General features: G+C 41.5%; 1 protein-coding gene and 1 non-coding gene across 7 annotated transcripts; both read left to right on the forward strand.

Moving 5' to 3' along the window:
• Nucleotides 1-3,773: 3,773 nt before the first annotated feature.
• On the forward strand, nucleotides 3,774-12,550 carry RBMX (RNA binding motif protein X-linked). Of its 6 annotated transcripts, XM_005227540.3 has the most exons (11): nucleotides 3,774-3,902; nucleotides 5,202-5,330; nucleotides 5,532-5,638; nucleotides 6,082-6,253; nucleotides 6,761-6,913; nucleotides 7,193-7,307; nucleotides 7,402-7,527; nucleotides 7,628-7,710; nucleotides 8,340-9,562; nucleotides 10,448-10,539; nucleotides 11,050-12,550. In XM_005227540.3, the coding sequence occupies exons 2-9, from the start codon at nucleotides 5,222-5,224 to the stop codon at nucleotides 8,648-8,650; spliced, it is 1,176 nt and encodes a 391-aa protein (XP_005227597.1). In that variant the 5' UTR covers nucleotides 3,774-3,902; nucleotides 5,202-5,221; the 3' UTR covers nucleotides 8,651-9,562; nucleotides 10,448-10,539; nucleotides 11,050-12,550.
• On the forward strand, nucleotides 5,379-5,450 carry LOC112445837 (small nucleolar RNA SNORD61). The gene has a single exon (XR_003033828.1). It is a non-coding gene; the product is annotated as a small nucleolar RNA SNORD61 (small nucleolar RNA).
• Nucleotides 12,551-18,620: the final 6,070 nt, after the last annotated feature.

The following is an 18,620-nucleotide window of genomic DNA, read 5'->3' on the forward strand; positions in this document are numbered from 1 at the left end:
GGAAGCTCAAGTATGAAGCCTGGTTAAAAGTCATCATCTCCTCCACTGTAGAGAAAGATACAGTAGAATTGTATCTTCACTCAACCTTCCAGTTACTCTATATCAGAGCTGTACACTGGTTACAAAGTTTTTTTTCCTTGCTTGTTGTAGCAAAGTAGGCTATCTTCTGGAAAATGTCTTGGAAAGCCTCCCAATTTTTAATCACATACAATTCTTCCCTCCCTTCCTCCTTGTTTCATGCCAGATAACAGACATTTTTAGAACAAGTGGCAAGATATCTTTCTGTAATTTGGAAAACAGGCATAACTGGCTGCAGAGTGACCTCACATTTGCCCTTTCTGTAAAAATGCAAGGCTAACAGGAGAGCTTTCCTTTAACTAACTCATCACAAAGTGACCCTTAGCTTGATGACTGAAGGTTATTTCTTAACCATTTAATGGTTTGAAGCTTTTAAAACTATGGAGTGTTTTTGTTTTATTGTTGTTTGTTCAGTGAAAAAAAAAGTGAGCCCTTTTCAGGTGAATTGGGATTTGAGACAAAGGCCATCAGTATTCATTAAATACTTACTATACACCCATCTCATACTAAGTACCACGGAGGATAAAAACAGCTTGTTGTTCATTCATGTGTGCGTGCTAAGTTGCTTCAGTACGACTTTTTGCGACCCTATGGACTGTAGCCTGCCAGGCTCCTCTGTCCATGGGATTCTCCAGGCAAGAATGCTGGAATGGGTTGCCATGCCCTCCTCCAGAGGATCTTCCCTACCCAGGGATCAAACCCATGTCTTTTACATCTTCTGCATTGGCAGGTGGATTCTTTACCACTAGTACCACCTGGGAAGCCCTGTAATTCATTCACTCAATATTTATTTAGCACTGATTATATTCCAGGGATACACAGGGGCACATTTAATATCACTTGACTCAGACCATCAATCATTGAGATGACATCTGGAGAGAAACAAATGGGGCAAAGGAAAAATCAGAGTTAAGAAAACTATAACCACATTTAATGATAATCCAAAGGAGTAAATAGGAAGAAAGAAGTAAAGAGAAAAATCTAGAAGATCCAGGAGAGGGAAGGATGGGCTTCAGAGATTCATTTGGGGCAGTGTGAGACTTGCTTACCGGACTGCCTGTGGACCAGAGTTGCTAACCCTCAGTCTGCCCACATCCCTTCTCTCTTGGAACTACATCAGCAACACCCTGCTTCCTGCCCCTCCCTTCCCCAGCACAGCCATGGTGATCTCTTAAGATGAAATCTGATTACCTCCACTTCTGATCAGATCAGTACACCCTCTGCCTCCCTCTCCAGTTACTTGCTTTGTCCTCTCTGTTTCACCTCTAGATTCTAAGCCACAGCCATAATGATCCTTTCTTACAGATTCTTTAACTAGACATGCCCCACCACATCTTCCTCTCTCTTGCGGTCCTTTGAAGTGCTGTCTACCCTAGTCTAGAGCACTCCACTCCCCACCCCCATCCCCATATTCCTGAGCACCAACCACAAAACCTGCGTGATCTGTTCCCTTCTTGAGACCCAAGGGGACAAAGCCATCTATGGTAGAGTCAGCCCTGTTTTGCCCTAGACTGGAAGAGACCCTGTCATCCTCTGTCTGGATCTGAGACAGATAGAGTGCCTGCTGGCCTCAGGGGGAGGGATTTCTGCCTGGAGGTGCAGTTCTGCCTGGAGGTGCAGACTCTGCTTCCTGAGCCATACATTTAAGTGTTTTATGCCAACCTGGCCAGTTCCCAACTATTGGCAGAGATAATAATATATATAACTTATTCTGAACACAAGTAGACGTGACTTTTGCTTTGCTTTTTCTTATTTGGCTGAGAAAAGAAAAAAAACAACAAATATTCTTATGCTACTGAGCACTATTCCCTCCGTTAATGTTAATAACTCAGAGCTGGTTCCAAAGTTCCTTGGGGGTTTTTACCTATGACCTGAGTTGAGCATCATTTACTACCACCTCCCTGGCATAAACCATAATTCACCATGGCAGACAGAGCAACTGTAACTGTGTAGAAGAAAAGTAACAACTGTTCACAAATTCTATCCTTCCGGTGAGATAAACTGGTAACATTTTAACCTATTTCCTTCCAGTGTCTTCCTCTCCACATGTATTTTTTGATACTTAGTACTGTGCGATTGGGGGACTTCTTTTCCCCACTATAGTCTCTTCTTGGTGGTATCATTCATTCTGATGAGTTTTATTACTATTTCTAAAGCAACAAATTTAGCCCTGATCTTTACTCTGCACATCAGATTTTTCCATCCCCGCCCACATCCCCAAACTTGCTCCTTTGCAGCTGTTTTAGCAAATGGCCACCCCTTACTAATACCAGATATTTACTCATCCATAATGACTTATCCTGTTTTTCAAATTATACCTCAATGCTTTTCCATCTGATTCATGAGCAAATCCTGTCCGCTGCTTGCCATATACACCTGCCACAACCCTAATTCAAGGCACTGTCTTCTGTTTCCTGGTCCATTTGCACAGCCCCATTGTTGTCCCTACTTCCACACCTACCCCCTGCAATCTTGTAGTGGGTTTGAATGTTCTGCCTGCCTTGGCTCCCTCATATAATGCCCCTTAAATTCTGGTCACCCTGGATCCCTTTTTGTCCCTTGAAACATGCAAGGTCTTTCACTCTACTTTGTGCTTCTTTTTCTGAAAAGCTTCTGATCCTCCCCTACCCTCCAGCTTACCCATGGAGGGTTTCTTTTCTTCCTTCAGATCTGACCTCCAAAGTCACTTCTTCAGGTAGACCTTCCCTGAGGGTTAGATCGAATTTGGTCTCTTAAATATTGTCCATCAAAACACCGAGTTTACTTCCTCCCTGGCACTAATCACAGAATGCAATTGTTTTATTTATTAATTGTATTTAAATTTCTTCTTCAGTTTTTAAAGAAATTAGCAAATCAAAAACGTTTATGATCCCCTCCGCGAGTAGGATTGACAGGTAAAAAGGAAATCTCCAGTTAAATTTGCATTTCAGATAAACGGCTAATAAGTACATCATATTGAGAGCTATTATACTGAAAAAAGTATTTGGTATCCGAAATTCAAACCTGAAGGGGTTTTCTGTATTTTCACCTGCTAAATCTGGCAGCATTACCCATGAAGCGCGTTGACCTCGTCTTGCTTATTCTGGGTTGTACCCTCACGGCCAAGCCCAGAGCCTGCCTGCAATTTAGTAGGTGCTCAGTAATTGTTCTATAAAACGGGTTATCTCCCCGCTGTTTAATACAGGTTTTTTCCCCCACCTGACATTTATCAGAATTTTCCCCATTCACCAAAAATTCTTGTTAAAGGTATTTTGGGGAAATATATTTTATTATCTAAACTTCTTTGTTTTTCCTTTCTGCAAAACTGGCATAGTTCTACCCTCGTCATGTTGTTTCGAGAATTAAATGAGTTAATGGGTGTAAAGTTTAGCACCTTGCCGGGACCACTAGAACACGCAAAAAATTTGAATTCTTTATTATATGCAGTCCGTGAACCATTTTAGAAGAAAGCAAAAACGCGGGTTTGTGGAGCACCGGTGGGGGCTGGGAAAACGGTTAGAAACTGGGGCCGGCTGACGAGACGAGGGCCCGGGAAAAAGGGAGGAGCGAAGAGTGATTAACAGCGGGGGCAGCCAGTGAGGATACTGGGAACCGCTCCCCCTCCCTGCACGTTTCAAATTCTAAGCCCCGCCTCCATCCGGGTCCTTGAGCCTCGTTCCCGGGCCGTATAAAGTTTGCTGTCTCCTTTGTTCGCCCTCGTTGCGCAGTAGTGCGAGCGCCTTACAGCTTCCGTTCTGAGGATCGGCTGTCCTCCCGCGTGCCGAGCTGCTAGGAAGCCGCTGTTGGCGAGCTCGCAGGAGCTTGAGACCGTCGTCACCTCTCCAGTACGTGAGTCCTTTTCGTTACTTTGTATCTTGCGTCCATTTTTGCCACGTTACAATTTGGGATTATCTCCCTGGAGATGAGGGTGGCGGGCGCCATTTTAAGAACCCGGAGGTGCCGACCTATTTAGGCAAAGCTGGGAGTGTCGACGGGAAACCGACGCGGGAGGGGGGGGCGCTTCGTAATGTGCCTCCCCGGAAAGTTTGGCTGTTTCTCCTGCAGGGGTGGGGGGTGGCGGAGGTTAGACCGGAGCGGGACGAGGAGGGACCGCGCTTCCTCCGCCGATATCTGCGTGGGGATGGCCCTGACCTCGGGCAGGCACGTGCACTTTTGCGCGGGGTCCTTGTTCATTGGCGGGCCTTGGAGAGGAAGCCCTTTGAATTTTCTGAAGCGCCGCTGGTGGCAAAAGTTACTCCTTGACCGGGGGAGGTTGTTCTGGGCTCAATCCAAGTGTCGCCATTTTGTATTTTCCACGCGGTTTTTAATGACGGGTTTTAATTGGGTTCCACTGCAGCCTTTGAGTACTGGGTTACAGGGCGCGCTTCCACATTCCGTTATTTCGTATGAGATAATACTGACGCTTTTTAAAAGTCGGTAATGTGAGCGGGGCAGGGGCTGTTGACGGAGAGTCATAACTTGGTTAAAACTTTAAATTGCTGCTTAGATTTATTAGGAAATCGTAATGAAAGGAGCCAGAGTTCTTGGATTGGTCAGAGGGACCTGCGTTTGGTCTGTGACCTTGACTGAGTAGGTTTTTAAAAATCACTAGGGTAATTGGGATGGGATAATTGAATTTTTTAAGGCTTCCCTGGTGGCTCAGCGGTGAAGAATCTGCCCGTAACACCCAGGGTTTGATCCCTGGGTGGGGAAGATCCCCTGGAGAAGGGAATGGCTACCCACTCCAGTATACTTGCCTGGAAAATCCCATGGACAGAGAAGCCGGGTGGGATACAGTCCATGGGGTCGTGAGAGAGTTGGACACGACTTAACAACTAAAGAACAACAATTGAATTTTTAAAATGCAATAAATATAGTGTTTAAAGTAAAATGCGCTTTTTGAAGTGTTGTAGTTACTTAAGACTGCCAAAGTGGATTAAAGATGCAGGAATTAGTTAAGTTGGCTTTATAAGCCAGTTTATTAAACTGTCACTAAACTAATTACACAGGTTTTCTGGTGAGGCTTAAGAATTGCTTTCCGTGTATTATGTTAATGATTTTAGTAAACAAAAAATAAGCATGATACATAACATTGGGTAAACTTGAACTTTTTTTAAGGGAGGGTAACTTTTTTTTCCCAACAGATTTTAACCAGGGGGGGAAAATGGTTGAGGCAGATCGCCCAGGAAAGCTCTTTATCGGTGGCCTCAATACAGAAACCAATGAGAAAGCCCTTGAAGCAGTATTTGGCAAATATGGACGAATAGTGGAAGGTGAGTTATCTGAAAATGTATGCAGGGTTATTATAATTAAAAAGGTGAGCTATGATGACTTTGATTGCATTGATCACATGAAATGATAATGTGCTTTGTCCTCTAAGAAGTTCTGAGCTTGCTTTCTTTTTTACAGATTAATTTTTGTTTTTCCTTTTCAACTAGAGTAACACTTTTTTCCCCCTGAAAACTACTTTTTAGTTCTCTTGATGAAAGATCGTGAAACCAACAAATCTAGAGGATTTGCTTTTGTCACCTTTGAAAGCCCAGCAGATGCTAAGGATGCAGCCAGAGACATGAATGGAAAGGTAAGAGTGTCTTTAGGATACAGTGTTTCCTAGTACTGTAAAATAGCACATTGTTACCCACGTCTGGTGTAGGGCTGCTCTTGAATTTGAGTATAAACCTTTCCATGACCCTGCTACAGCACCTTGTAATTTCAGAAGGACCTTTTGTACTCAGTGTATTCTTAACAAAAAAATCGTTCAGTTTTAAATGTTATGTATGATACTTTGTATTATACTTCGGCTTTGCTTTTTGGTTATTTGTCTTAATAAGTTGGTAATTGTTTCACCTTGTTAAATTTTAGCAACTTTACCGATTACTTAACGTTTTAGTTCAAATAATATCTTAAAACTTTGAATGCTAAACAGAAAGGTAAAAACATTTTGAAGGACCTACTAGTGTCAGTGCATAGTGGATCAGCAAGTTCTCTTTTAAATACTTTTAATTAACCATGGATATTATTTAGTCCTTAGATGGAAAAGCCATCAAGGTAGAACAAGCCACTAAACCGTCATTTGAAAGTGGTAGACGTGGACCACCTCCACCTCCAAGAAGCAGAGGCCCTCCCAGAGGCCTTCGGGGAGGAAGAGGAGGAAGTGGAGGAACCAGGGGACCTCCATCCCATGGAGGGCACATGGGTAATGACTTAAGTTTGATTTAGGCTTGGTATATAAATTAAGAACTGTAAATACATCAGTGTGTACTTTGGTTAATCTTTATTTTAAAGGCCTTAGCTTTTGAAATTGAGAACATTTTATTCATCTACCAAAGTGATTTCCTTAAGGGAAATATAGAAGGCATACTCAGTTAAATTAACAATGCCTTGAAATAATTAACAGTAAGCTATTATTTATCCAGATGAACTCATTCTATAGGGAAAAACAGTTATAGAAAAATTTTGATAGGTATTAAATAACTTGGGGGTTTTTTTTGAAGTAATTTGAACCCTCAGTAGAACCCTTCAGTTCTACTTTTCTGATCTATACTAACTCGTGTGTCTATATAGACTAACACGTCTCACAGTCTCTATATAGACTTAACAACTAAAGATTCCCCCCCCCAAACAGAAATGGTCTTGTTCTTGATCAAGCAAAACTTTTGTAGCTTTTTCATGTATTAACATGATTTTTTTTGTTCTAATGTAGATGATGGTGGCTATTCCATGAATTTTAACATGAGTTCTTCCAGGGGACCACTTCCGGTAAAAAGAGGACCACCACCACGAAGTGGGGGTCCTCCTCCTAAAAGATCTGCCCCTTCAGGACCAGTTCGAAGCAGCAGTGGAATGGGAGGAAGAGGTAAATGTTCTGTATATGACAGTCTATTCTACCATCATAACACAAGGATTGAGGTGAATCCTAAAAATGATATTTAAACTGTATCTAGATCACTTGAAGTCATGAAGTTAAATGCAGAGCATTGAAAATAATTTTGGCATAATTAAGAAATTTTAGAGGATTTCCTCATATACATCCATATTGTCATATTTGGTTGAATCACTGCTTTTCATTGCTTCAATGCAAATTTGTATTTTTACTTTGCTCTGGCTGTATTTTTAAAATTGATTTCTCCTTAAGCTCCTGTATCACGTGGAAGAGATAGTTATGGAGGTCCACCTCGAAGGGAGCCCTTGCCCTCTCGTAGAGATGTTTATTTGTCCCCAAGAGATGATGGATATTCTACTAAAGACAGGTAACAGAAAAGTATAGTAGCTTTTGTCTCTTAATACTTAAGGTTGAAGGAGAGCTTATCAGAAGTATGAACCAAGTTACTTTTGTTTCTTTAGCTATTCAAGCAGAGATTACCCAAGTTCTCGTGATACAAGAGATTATGCACCACCACCAAGAGATTATACTTACCGTGATTATGGTCATTCCAGTTCACGTGATGACTATCCATCAAGAGGCTATAGGTATGTGACTTGCTCTTGCTGCCATGGCTTGATGTAAAAACATTTTTTTAGCTGTAAAAACTAATGTTCTGGGGCTTATACATATTTCTTGTTAATATAGTGATAGAGATGGCTATGGTCGTGATCGTGACTATTCAGATCATCCAAGTGGAGGTTCCTACAGAGATTCATATGAGAGTTATGGTAAGATTTTGGTTGAGGGTCTCTGACTATCACCAGCTTGAGTTTTTAGGTTCATGAGCCAGTTTATTAGGCTGTTGTGGTGCTTGCTTTTAAAGGGATGTTTGCTTGCTTTTAAGGGGGTAATTTATTCAGCTGGGCTTTTCCTAGTCTTGTGAGGGGCTTTTGTTTTTTCTAAGTTTTTTTTGAGGCTGTTGGCTTGCTTTGGAGGGGATTTTGCTTGCTTAAATTGGCAGCCTTATGTGTTTTCCCCCAACAGTGAAAATACAATTTAAAAACTTTATTAACAAGATCAAATGTTTACCATTGCAATATGAAGGAAAGTCTACAGTTCAAAATTGCAACTTATCACTGGAAAGTTGGCTGAGTGTCTACTATAAAATAACAAGCTGTCTGGAATATCCTCTTGAAATACACACCGTCTTCAGTCTTTTCAAACAAACATTAAAACCCACCCATTTCCGTGTCTCAGCAGATGAGCAAATCCCTGTTAATGGCCAGCAATGGCAGAGTTTAAAACCTCCCAGTTAAGACAGTAAACGTTTAATACAAGAATTCTGTAAATTCAGATTTAAATGTTGTATATATACAATTTATAGTGTTGCCATATTACCTGACCATTGACCCTGCAGGTAACTCACGTAGTGCTCCACCTACACGAGGGCCCCCGCCATCTTATGGTGGAAGCAGTCGCTATGATGATTACAGCAGCTCACGTGACGGATATGGTGGAAGTCGAGACAGTTACTCAAGCAGCCGAAGTGATCTCTACTCAAGTGGTCGTGATCGGGTTGGCAGACAAGAAAGAGGGCTTCCCCCTTCTATGGAAAGGGGGTACCCTCCTCCACGAGATTCCTACAGCAGTTCAAGCCGCGGAGCACCAAGAGGTGGTGGCCGTGGAGGAAGCCGATCTGATAGAGGGGGAGGCAGAAGCAGATATTAAAAACAAACAACTTGGACCAAAATCCCTGTTCAAAGAAACAAACAAAAGTGGAACCTGTTCTATCATAACTACCCAAGGACTACTAAAAGGAAAGATTGTGTTACTTTTTTTAAATTTCCTGTTAAGTTCCCTTTCCATAATTTTTATGTTCTTGTGAGGAAAGAAAGTAAAACATGTTTAATCTTTGATTTTATGACATTGCTTTCAACAAGCAAATGAAATGTTAAGTGTGTTAAGACTTGACATGTGTACTAGTGGTGTAATCTCCAAGTAAAAGTGTCCCTAAAGGCCACTTCCTATAGGATTTTCCCCAGTAAATGATGAGGCAAGCAGTTTATCTTACACAAAATATCTAGTCATCTAAAATGGAGAGATGAATCCTCCTGCCTATATAAACAAGCTAGCTATTAGAGGGTGGTCGGGGTATGCTACTCTTAGGATTTCAGAGTGTCTTCAAACTGAAATCTCAAATGTTCTCAGTATGAAAAACCTGAGATCAGATGCATATATGTAAGGAAAGTGCTATTCGCCCAGTAAACCCAGAAAAAAGCAAATGGATAATGCTGGCCATATTTTGCCTTTCTGACATTTCCTTGGGAATCTACAAGAACCTCCCCTTTCCCCCTCCCCAATAAGACCATTTAAGTGTGTGTTAAGCAACTACAGAATACTAAATAAAAAGTTTGGCCAAAACCAACCATGAAGCTGCAAACGATGCTTGCTCTTACTGTTTCAAATTTTTGCAACTCTGTAGTGTCTCACTTTTAAGGAACAGCTTGATTGCAAAGGAGAAAATAGATAAGCAATGAAGTTATCTCCAACTTCTCAAAGGCTTATGACTTCTAAAAAGTGAATCTATCAGCATTCCACATCAGATTTAAAGCATCAAATGCCTGTGAAACAGCAAAGATGGTAAGCAAAGCAAACTAGTTTTTCCGTCTAAGTCGAAATTGAACACTTACCTTCCTCATAGTACAGTGAAACATACTGTACCTCATGGCAATGGAAATGCTTTCTAGATTAAAAAAAAAAAAAACTTTTGGAAAACAAAGTGTTCGATAGCATATTAGAAGTCCTCCAAATTCAACACTTGGATTTCTTTTTTTAAAGCATGTGTGACACTTAAAGGCCCTAATACAGCTGTTTACCAGTAGCGATCTGGGGCTTGGGAGGGGGTATTTTTTAAATCTTATTTTTGATGAAGACCTTTAAACATGCTTCATGTTTTAACGTTTTTCAAATTAGTCTTTTAGTCAATATAGGAAATGGCTTAAGTTTGGGGTCCCCCTCTCTTTACCCCCTGTAAGCCATTGCAAACCTGACATTTAGTTGGATGCCTGACTTGTTTTTAGTTCTGTGAAACTACACTCTATGGAGAAAATCTATTGCAAGTGGTCTTTAAAAAGCAAAACCTGAGGCAGCATGACCCAGGTCCAGCCATGAAGTTGAAAAAGATGCTCTTGAATATAGTAAACTTGAAGACCTCCAACTAAAAATCCTTACACTGCACTTAATTCCTTCAAATAAGTTTTGTCCGTTCAACTTATGGATTTAACATGGCAGTGCACCATTGGAACAGAATGGGAATCCATAAGCCATGCAACTTAACCATTTAAGCCATTCCAGTCCATCCCAAGCCAGTGAAGCTTCCACCACTTAAGAGAAATAGTAGAACACGAAATACGTTAAGCTGCAAGTCTGAACTTGCCTTTTCTTTCTGGAAAAGAGGGCAGTTATAGGCAAGTTTTGAAGAATTTCCTTAAGAGAGATAACTAGTTACCTATTTAATTTTTACAGGTTGAGAATTTTGGTCATGGTCATGATGGTCATGGAGTGCTGATTTTTTTCACACTAGATAAAGCTGGCAACAAGAGAAATGCAATGCTAAGGTAAGTTTTGCACTGGCTTTTATAGGTATAAATACTATGGCATTGCCATGTTGCATGCCTTGATATTGGCAAGTTATCTGTAATGGGTTAATTTTAGGATTAGCAGGGTAAATCTGTAACACCTGGCACGTTAAGGGAGTAAGGTTTTCTCAAACATAGCTGTATTGAATGTATTTCATGTATACAGCTTGCTAGTCCTTTGTTACCAGGTGTTGGCTGGAGTGATACAGTGTAGCGTTTTGCTATGTGAACAACTTGTATGAGGTTCTAACTGTTTCCTGAGCCTTTTTAAAAAGGATACTTTATCTTTCCAGTTTGGCTAAAGGGTGAACTAACTGATAACAGATGCCACTAAGTCTTTAGCTTCAGTAGCAGTTTTACTGGTAGAATGATAACAGGAATTCCGATGGGGTGTGTTTTTTTTTTTTTTTTTTTTTTGAGCTTCCTAGGTTATTTCCTGAATGAAACAGTAAATATCTTGTGACCTGATAGCACCTTTTCATTTTACAGAGCTGTTGAAGCAGAAGAATTGCTGATTGTCCTTAAGGCACAACAGTTGCATAAGCAGTACTCATCAGAATTGGTTTGGTGCAGACAAGATTTTTGCCTTCCAGGTTTCCCGTGGCTCTAAGGAAGGCATCAACCCCAGTTGGTTAGCACTCTTAACTAGGGAGTGGCAGTTTCTTAAAATAAGTAATTGACAAGATGGAGAAAGGGGAGTAATTAAGGAAATGGGTAAGTGGAGGTAGTCAGGAAGTTCTTGTGGTTTCTTTTTTCAGCTTTGACTTTACTTTAGCTAAAGTCATAGAAGTGACGTGAAAGTTGCTCAGTCCTATCCAACTCTTTGTGACCCCATGGACTATACAGTCCGTGGAATTCTCCAGGCCAGAATACTGGAGTGGGTAGCCTTTGCCATCTCCAGGGGATCTTCCCAACCCAGGGATCGAACCCAGGTCTCCCGCATTGCAGGCAGATTTTTGACCAGCTGAGCCACCAGGGAAGCCCAAAGTCATAGGGACAACTGCAACTTAGAACTTCCTAATTACCACTGGTTGTCAGAAAGTTGGATTAGAAAACTGAAAGGCATAAGAGGTAACTTTATCCAGTAAAGTGATTTTTCAGCAAGTAAAATATTTCCTTGTGTTTATCCAAAAGTGAGATTTAGTCTTAAAACTAAATGGAAGACTAATATCTGGAAACTAAAGTAACTGGAAACAGCTGAAATGCTCGAAAGCACACGTTGAAAACTGGAGACAAAATTGGGCCGGTTGGCTTTTGCTGTTTTTTGTTTTTTTGTTTTTTTGTTTTTTTTTTAAAGAATAGTTGTTTTGTAAGCTTCCTTTACCCCCTACCCCAGTTCATGTCTTGCAAACAAATCGTTACAGCTTTATCATTTATTGCATTGAAGATTAGAGCCAATGGTGTAAAAGCTAATGTTCTCAAAGGAAACAGATTTGAGTTGTTGGGTTAGAAGGAACCAACTCACCTTCTGAATGTTTACCTAGTAAATATCAGTACTGTCATGTTTACCGTTTGCAGTTGTGGAAAATATGCAGAAATGTAACCCTCATTTTGACAGGCTCTTCCAATCACAGATCATGAGGGTATTGACCAAATTTAAAAAGCCATTGCACTTACATAGCTGTCTTCCTCAATCATTCTGTAATCGAAATTACTTGGGTCTGTGCTCCCAAGGACCTTTTGGCTCTTGAGATTTTATTTAGGTATCTTGAAGATAGTGTAGAACATAGAGACTAACCATAGTAAAACCAATACTAAATTGAATGTTTAATGACCAGACAGCTATTTGGCAAATAGTTTACTGACCCAGCAGACTTATTTCTGCTCCTGTTGGGAAAAGAATTGGTCTTGATTTATACTGGTTGTAAAAGAAACAGAATAACGTGTTTTCTTCGTTTAACTGGTAGTTGAATATAGTACTTAGATACAATAGATGGCTTTTCTCTTTTTGGAATGTTTTGTATTTGAACCTAATAAAACTTGACGTGCATTTTTTGTGGCTCTGGGGTCTTTATTATAAAAAAGGGTTTTATTTTGGCTTTTAATTAAGGATCTGCAAACGTCCTCCACCCCCAAACCCTAGTTCTTAGGCGCTGTTCGCCCTTGCAGCCAGTTGCCAGGGAACATAGTCATTGAAGTAGCCTATGGCTAGGCTTCCTAGGGGAGGGAGCTTCGGGTAGGCACTGAGGTAATTCAGGTGATCCTTGCCCTGAAATTGGAGCAATAACACCAAAAAACTGGAAGCTAAAGTACCAAAGATTGTAATGTTTCTAGTATTTCCTGCTGGCTCCTGGGAGAAACAAGTTGGTTAATTCAACTTGGCAGTGAGTCCCACTTCAGACCAAGTCCCTTGGGGATGTCATTAAATCAGCACAAGATTAGTGTTTGTTGGCTCTATGTACATCTGACTCATGTTCATTTGCACTTGATAAAACTAATTTAGTGACAGCTGTCCTTTAAGGGAAAGCAATCGGTGGGTTGAGTACAGTACCTCACAGGCAGCGAAGCACTGTTCCCAGGGTATCATTGGCTGTGGGGCCCCTGTTTGTAGGGGAAGGTGAGCTCGCTAAAGCTGAGTTGGGCTAAGTTGATACAGGCAGACTTTGTGACCCTGTGGACTGTAGCCCACCAGGCTCTGTCCATGGGATTCTCTAGGGAAAAACACTGGAGTGGGTTGCCATTTCCTTCTCCAGGGGATCTTCCAGCACAGGGATTGAACCCACATGTCTCATCTCCTGCATTGGCAGATGGATTCTTTACTAGCACCACCTGGGAAACCCATAAAGCCAAGCTGCTAAGTCACTTCAGTCGTGTCCGACTCTGCGACCCCATAGCCCACCAGGCTCCCCTGTCCCTGGGATCCTCCAGGCAAGAATATTGGAGTGGGTTGCCATTTCCTTCTCCAGTGCGTGAAAGTGAAGTCGCTCACTCGTTTCCGACCCTCAGCGACCCCATGGACTGCAGCCTTCCAGGCTCCTCCGTCCATGGGATTTTCCAGGCAAGAGTACTGGAGTGGGCTGCCATTGCCTTCTCCATAAGCCGAGTTGGAGGATTGTAATTGTGTCTTGGCTTGCCTGGTTGCTTAAGTGGTTAGAGAATCTGCCAGCCAATATAAGAGACAAGGGTTCCGTCCTTGGGTTGGGAAGATCCCTGGAGTAGAGAATGGCAACCCACTCTAGTATTGCCCAGAGAATTCCATGGGCAGAGGAACCTGGCCAGCTACAAGTAACTGCAAGTGACATGATTGAACAATGTTAAAGGTCACCTTGACATGTGGTTTCCTGTAAGCATGGGCTTTGTAGGTTTGCCTTTGTGAGGTGAGTCAGGCCACTGCAACAGCCTTCAATTTGTGGTTCCCGTTACATGTATTTCATTTCACTCAGTTGTGTCCGGCTCTTTGCAACCCCATGGACTGCAGCACGCCAGGCTTCTCTGTCCATCAACTCCTGGAGCTTATTCAAACTCTTACCATTGAGTCGGTGATGCCATCCAACCATCTCATCCTCTGTTGTCTCCTTCTAATACACTGTGATTAGATTATATAGCCAGTTGAAAACTCATCACCGAACCCCCTCTCTGGTGGCTCAGATGGTAAGAAGCTGCCTGCAATGCAAGAGACCCAGGTTCTTCCATTCCTGGGTTGAGAAAATTCCCTGGAGAAGGGCACGGCAACCTATTCCAGTATTCTTGCCTACCATGGACACGCTACTGTCCATGGGGTGGCAAAGAGTAGGACACTGAGTGACTAACACTCATTCTGTAAATAACCTCAGGCAGTTCATGGCAGTGCGTGCATGCTCAGTTGTGTTGGACTTGTGACCCCAGGGACTGTAGCCTGCCAGGCTCATCTGTGCATGGAATTTTCCAGGCAAGAATACTGGGTTGGGTTGCCATTTCCTACTCCTGGGGGATCTTCCCAATCCAGTGATGAAATGAACCCGAGTCTCTTGGATTGGCAAGCTCGTTCTTTTATCATTGAGCCATCTGGGAAGCCTGAATAGCCTCAGCTCTGTACTACCAGTTGTTCCAGAAAAACTTAAATCCATCCCATCAATTTTTATTTTTTAAAGTTATTTTTAATTGAAGGATAACTGTTTTGCAGTATTCTGTTGGTGTCTGTGAAACATCAACATGAATCAGCCATAGGTATATCTATGTCATTCCATCAACTTCTGTTTAGTTGCACACGTCAACCTGAAAAACAATAACAATAGGAACAGTAACAAGCTCTGAACAAATTTTGAAGGGACTTCAACCTAAAGCATATCATGAGATTTGGTAAAGACATACACACTCTCAGGGTAGAGCACGTTGCTGTCACCTCACCGTGTTACCTTGTGGCCCTTCCTCAACAATTCTTTCCTTCATCCCCAGACATACAGACTAATTGCTTGTTCTGGAACTTACAAATGCAAGATATGGGTCCTTGTATAAGGCTATCATTAGGCAGAATGCTTTTGAGATTCAGGCATGTTGTGTATGTATGAATGAGTACTGGATTTTTTTTTTTTTTACATACTTTTGGCTATTACAAATAATAGCCTGGGTCGGGAGGATCCCCTGGAGAAGGAAATGGCACCCCACTCCAGTATTCTTACCTGGAAAATCCCATGGAGGGAGGAACCTGGTTGGCTACAGTCCATGGGGTCGCAAAGAGCCGGACACGACTGAGCGACTTCACTTTCACTTTTCACTTTCATTACAAATAAAATCCCTATAAATGGTGTTCTTATGCAAGTCTGTACATGGTTAGAGATGAAAACAGGTAAGAAATTGCTGGATATTATGTAAAGCAGAAAGTTTTGTTAAGAAATGGCCAGATGATTTTTCCAAAGCTGTGTCACCACTAACAGTGTGAGTTTTGGTTACTCTGTACCCCATCAATGTATCATTGTGGCTTAAATTTGTGTATCTCCAGTGAATAGTGAGTAGCATCTACATTTTAAAAATTGACATATTTTTGACTGTGGTGGGTCTTTGCTGCTGTGCGGGCTTTTCTCTCACTGTGGCAAGTGGGGGCCACTCATTGTGATGATGCAACTCTTGTTGCAGAGCACAGGCTCTAGGGCACGTGGGCTCAGTAGTTGGGGCTCACAGGCGTAGTTACTCCACTGCATGTGGGATCTTCCTGGATCAGGGAACAAACCCACTTGCCCTGCATTGGAAGGAGGATTCTTCACCATGAGCCACCAGGGAAGCCCCAGTATTTATATTTTTTGAACTGAAATATTTACAGTGAAATGCATAGATTTCAAGTGCTCAGTTTGATTAGTCCTGAAAAATAGGCTGTAACCTGCACATCAGGAGAGAACGTTTCCCTCCAGAAGGTTCCCACCTGCTAGAGAAGCAACATTGACTTGATTTCTACTGGTGTAGGGTATTTTTGCTTAATTTACTACTTTATATACATTAAATCCTACATCAATGTACCTTCTGTGTTTAGCTTTCAACATGTTTGAGGCTCATCCATGTAGTTGTATTAGTAGTTTGTTCCTTTTCGTTGCAGGGTAAAATTCCAGTGTGTAATTTATCCCTTATATTGATAGACATCTGGTGTGTTTTCAGTTTGGGGCTATCAGGAATAATGTTGCTATGAATATTCTTGGGCAAGTTTTGGACATACATTTTCACGTCTTCTGGAGAAATAGCCTGCAGTGGAATTGATGTAGTAAGAGAGTAGATGATACATGCTTGATTTTAAGAAACTGCCAAAAAGTTTTCTTCAAAGGTGACTACCACTTTAGTCCTTAGCAATTTATGAAAGTTCTGGTTGCTTTCCAATATTTGCTGCTGTTGATCTGTTCCATTTTAACCATTTTAGTGGATGGGGTGGTGGTGGTATCACAGTCATTTCTTGTTTGTTGGCCACATGGCGCAGTTTGTGGGATCTTAGTTCCCCAACCAAGGATCAGACCCATGCCCCCCTGCAGTGGAAGCCCAGAGTCTTAACCACTGCACCGCTGGTTATTGTCACTTAGTTCTACTTTACGACGTCAAACTCTCTTCCATGGTAAAGGTTTGCCTCAAAAGAGTGGAGGTTTTTGGTTTGGTGCTCATGATTATGAGTAGGGGATTAACATGTCTGTAAGCTCTGAGGGCTTCTTCACAGCCTCACTACGAGTACTGTGCTCGGGAAGTCCTCATGCCATTGCCTTTGGGTTTTTTCTCTTGGGATACTCACATTCCTCAACGAAATCTTGGTCAAATTCCTGCCTTGGAGGGTCTTGTGTTTATTTACTAGCTCTAGACGTAGGGCTGGGGTTTCTCTGTGTGGGTGGGGGTGGGAGATGACTCGGCCTGTGTACCTGCCAGTGTAATATACCCCCTGCTCCCCAGCAACTCCGGTGCTGCCCTGTGTGACACTTGACACCACTGTTCTGTCTTGCTATGCTGATAAAGTAGACCGTGATTCGCCCAGAACAACACAGAAGGGGGAACAGAAGGACACAATCAGAAAGTTTCCTCTGGCCTCTCTCGTCCCTGGCGTGACCCTCTTCCATTTTAGGCCGCTTGTCCCTGACCTCCAATCCCCCACCCCAGACTCGCCCCTTCCAGTCTCTTGGTGGTCCTCAGTTCTATCTGGGCTGAGTTAGAATTCCAGCTCCAGTATTACCAGCTCTGTGACTTTAGGCAAGTTACTTAATCTCTCTGTACTTGATTTCTCATTTGTATAATGGGATTAATATAGCATTGGCTGGGATGATTAAATGAGCTAATAGTGCCTGGCGCATGGTAAAATGCTGCAGAATGATTTCAACATTATCTGTCAATTTTCCTTCTGTGTGTCATCTTTAGGGCTGGAATTGCAGGGAGGCAGCACCTTATGTTAGACCAGCATCTTGTCAAGGACTGAAAGTCCCTACTGCAAGCCAATGTTCGTTCTTTCTCTCCTGAGTCATACTCCTCAAATTTTTAATTGTTTTGATTAGTCCACACAGGACCCTTGTCATTAATTTTCACTTTTTATTCCCTCTCCCATTCCCCTGCCCAGCAGTGGCAATAATTCTAATTGATTTAATCTATATTCTTTGTGTGTTCTTATTGAATATATCAATGTTTTATATGTATACATTTTATTCATTTTTTAATTTTTATTTTTTAATTATGAAAGTATTATCATTCTTTTTACAGGATAAATGTGTGTTATCAAACACATTTACAGGAGACTTGGAAAATACAGAACAAGTTCACATGAAGTTCCACTGTATGTTACAATTATTTTATAAGTAGATAAATTACGAGTTTTAGTTGGAGTTTCAATAATAAACTCTCAAAAATTAATAGAATGAATATACAGGGAAGTAGAAGGATATAGTGGACCTGAAAAGCATTGTGAACCAATTCAACATAATTAAGATTTATACAGTTTTCACACAACAGTAGGATACAAATTCTATTCAAGTTCCCATAGACTATAAACTAGGAAACACTGGAAAATATCCAGGGACATAGTACAAGGTGCAAAAATTTTATGGTCTAAAGTTATTGAAATTACACAGAGTCAGTTCTCTTATCACTGTGGAATTATGGTAGAAATCACTATCAAAAGATATTTGAAAATAACCCACATTTTCCAGTGCTATGTGACATTTACCAAGGGAGATCTTCAACTCAGCCATCAAAGGCATATATTTTAAGTTAAATGGTATATTATATACCTTACTCTGTTTCTTACAACTTCTTATCACCAGTTTTGAAGTTTTGAAGATGTTGCAAATATATATCTAGTCCATTGCTTCTAACTAGCTTAGTATTTGAAGGTGTTCCTCCCCTGTTTAGCCTGTTCACTCTCCCAGTTTGGTGTATAAACTGTTCTTCCTGGGTTTTAAGTGTATCTAACTGCCTAGAGTAGACTGAGATTTGCCTGTAGCTATGGATTTAATGGCAGTTTAAGTGGTTGTGGTAGGTCTTAAAGAGAATACCACCCCCTTTCAAGGACTCTGCCTCAGGTGAAGTTATCATAGGATTTTAAGCAGAGGAAGGCTTATTTCTCCAGATATAGCAGGACAAGCTGCTTCAACTGGTAAGGGAAGTTGAAAATGGCTTGGGGCTTCAAAATT

The sequence above is a fragment of the Bos taurus genome, unplaced genomic scaffold (genome assembly GCF_002263795.3).
Source record: "Bos taurus isolate L1 Dominette 01449 registration number 42190680 breed Hereford unplaced genomic scaffold, ARS-UCD2.0 Super-Scaffold_1723_ScbfJmS_2085, whole genome shotgun sequence".
In the NCBI taxonomy this organism is placed as follows: Eukaryota; Metazoa; Chordata; class Mammalia; order Artiodactyla; family Bovidae; genus Bos; species Bos taurus.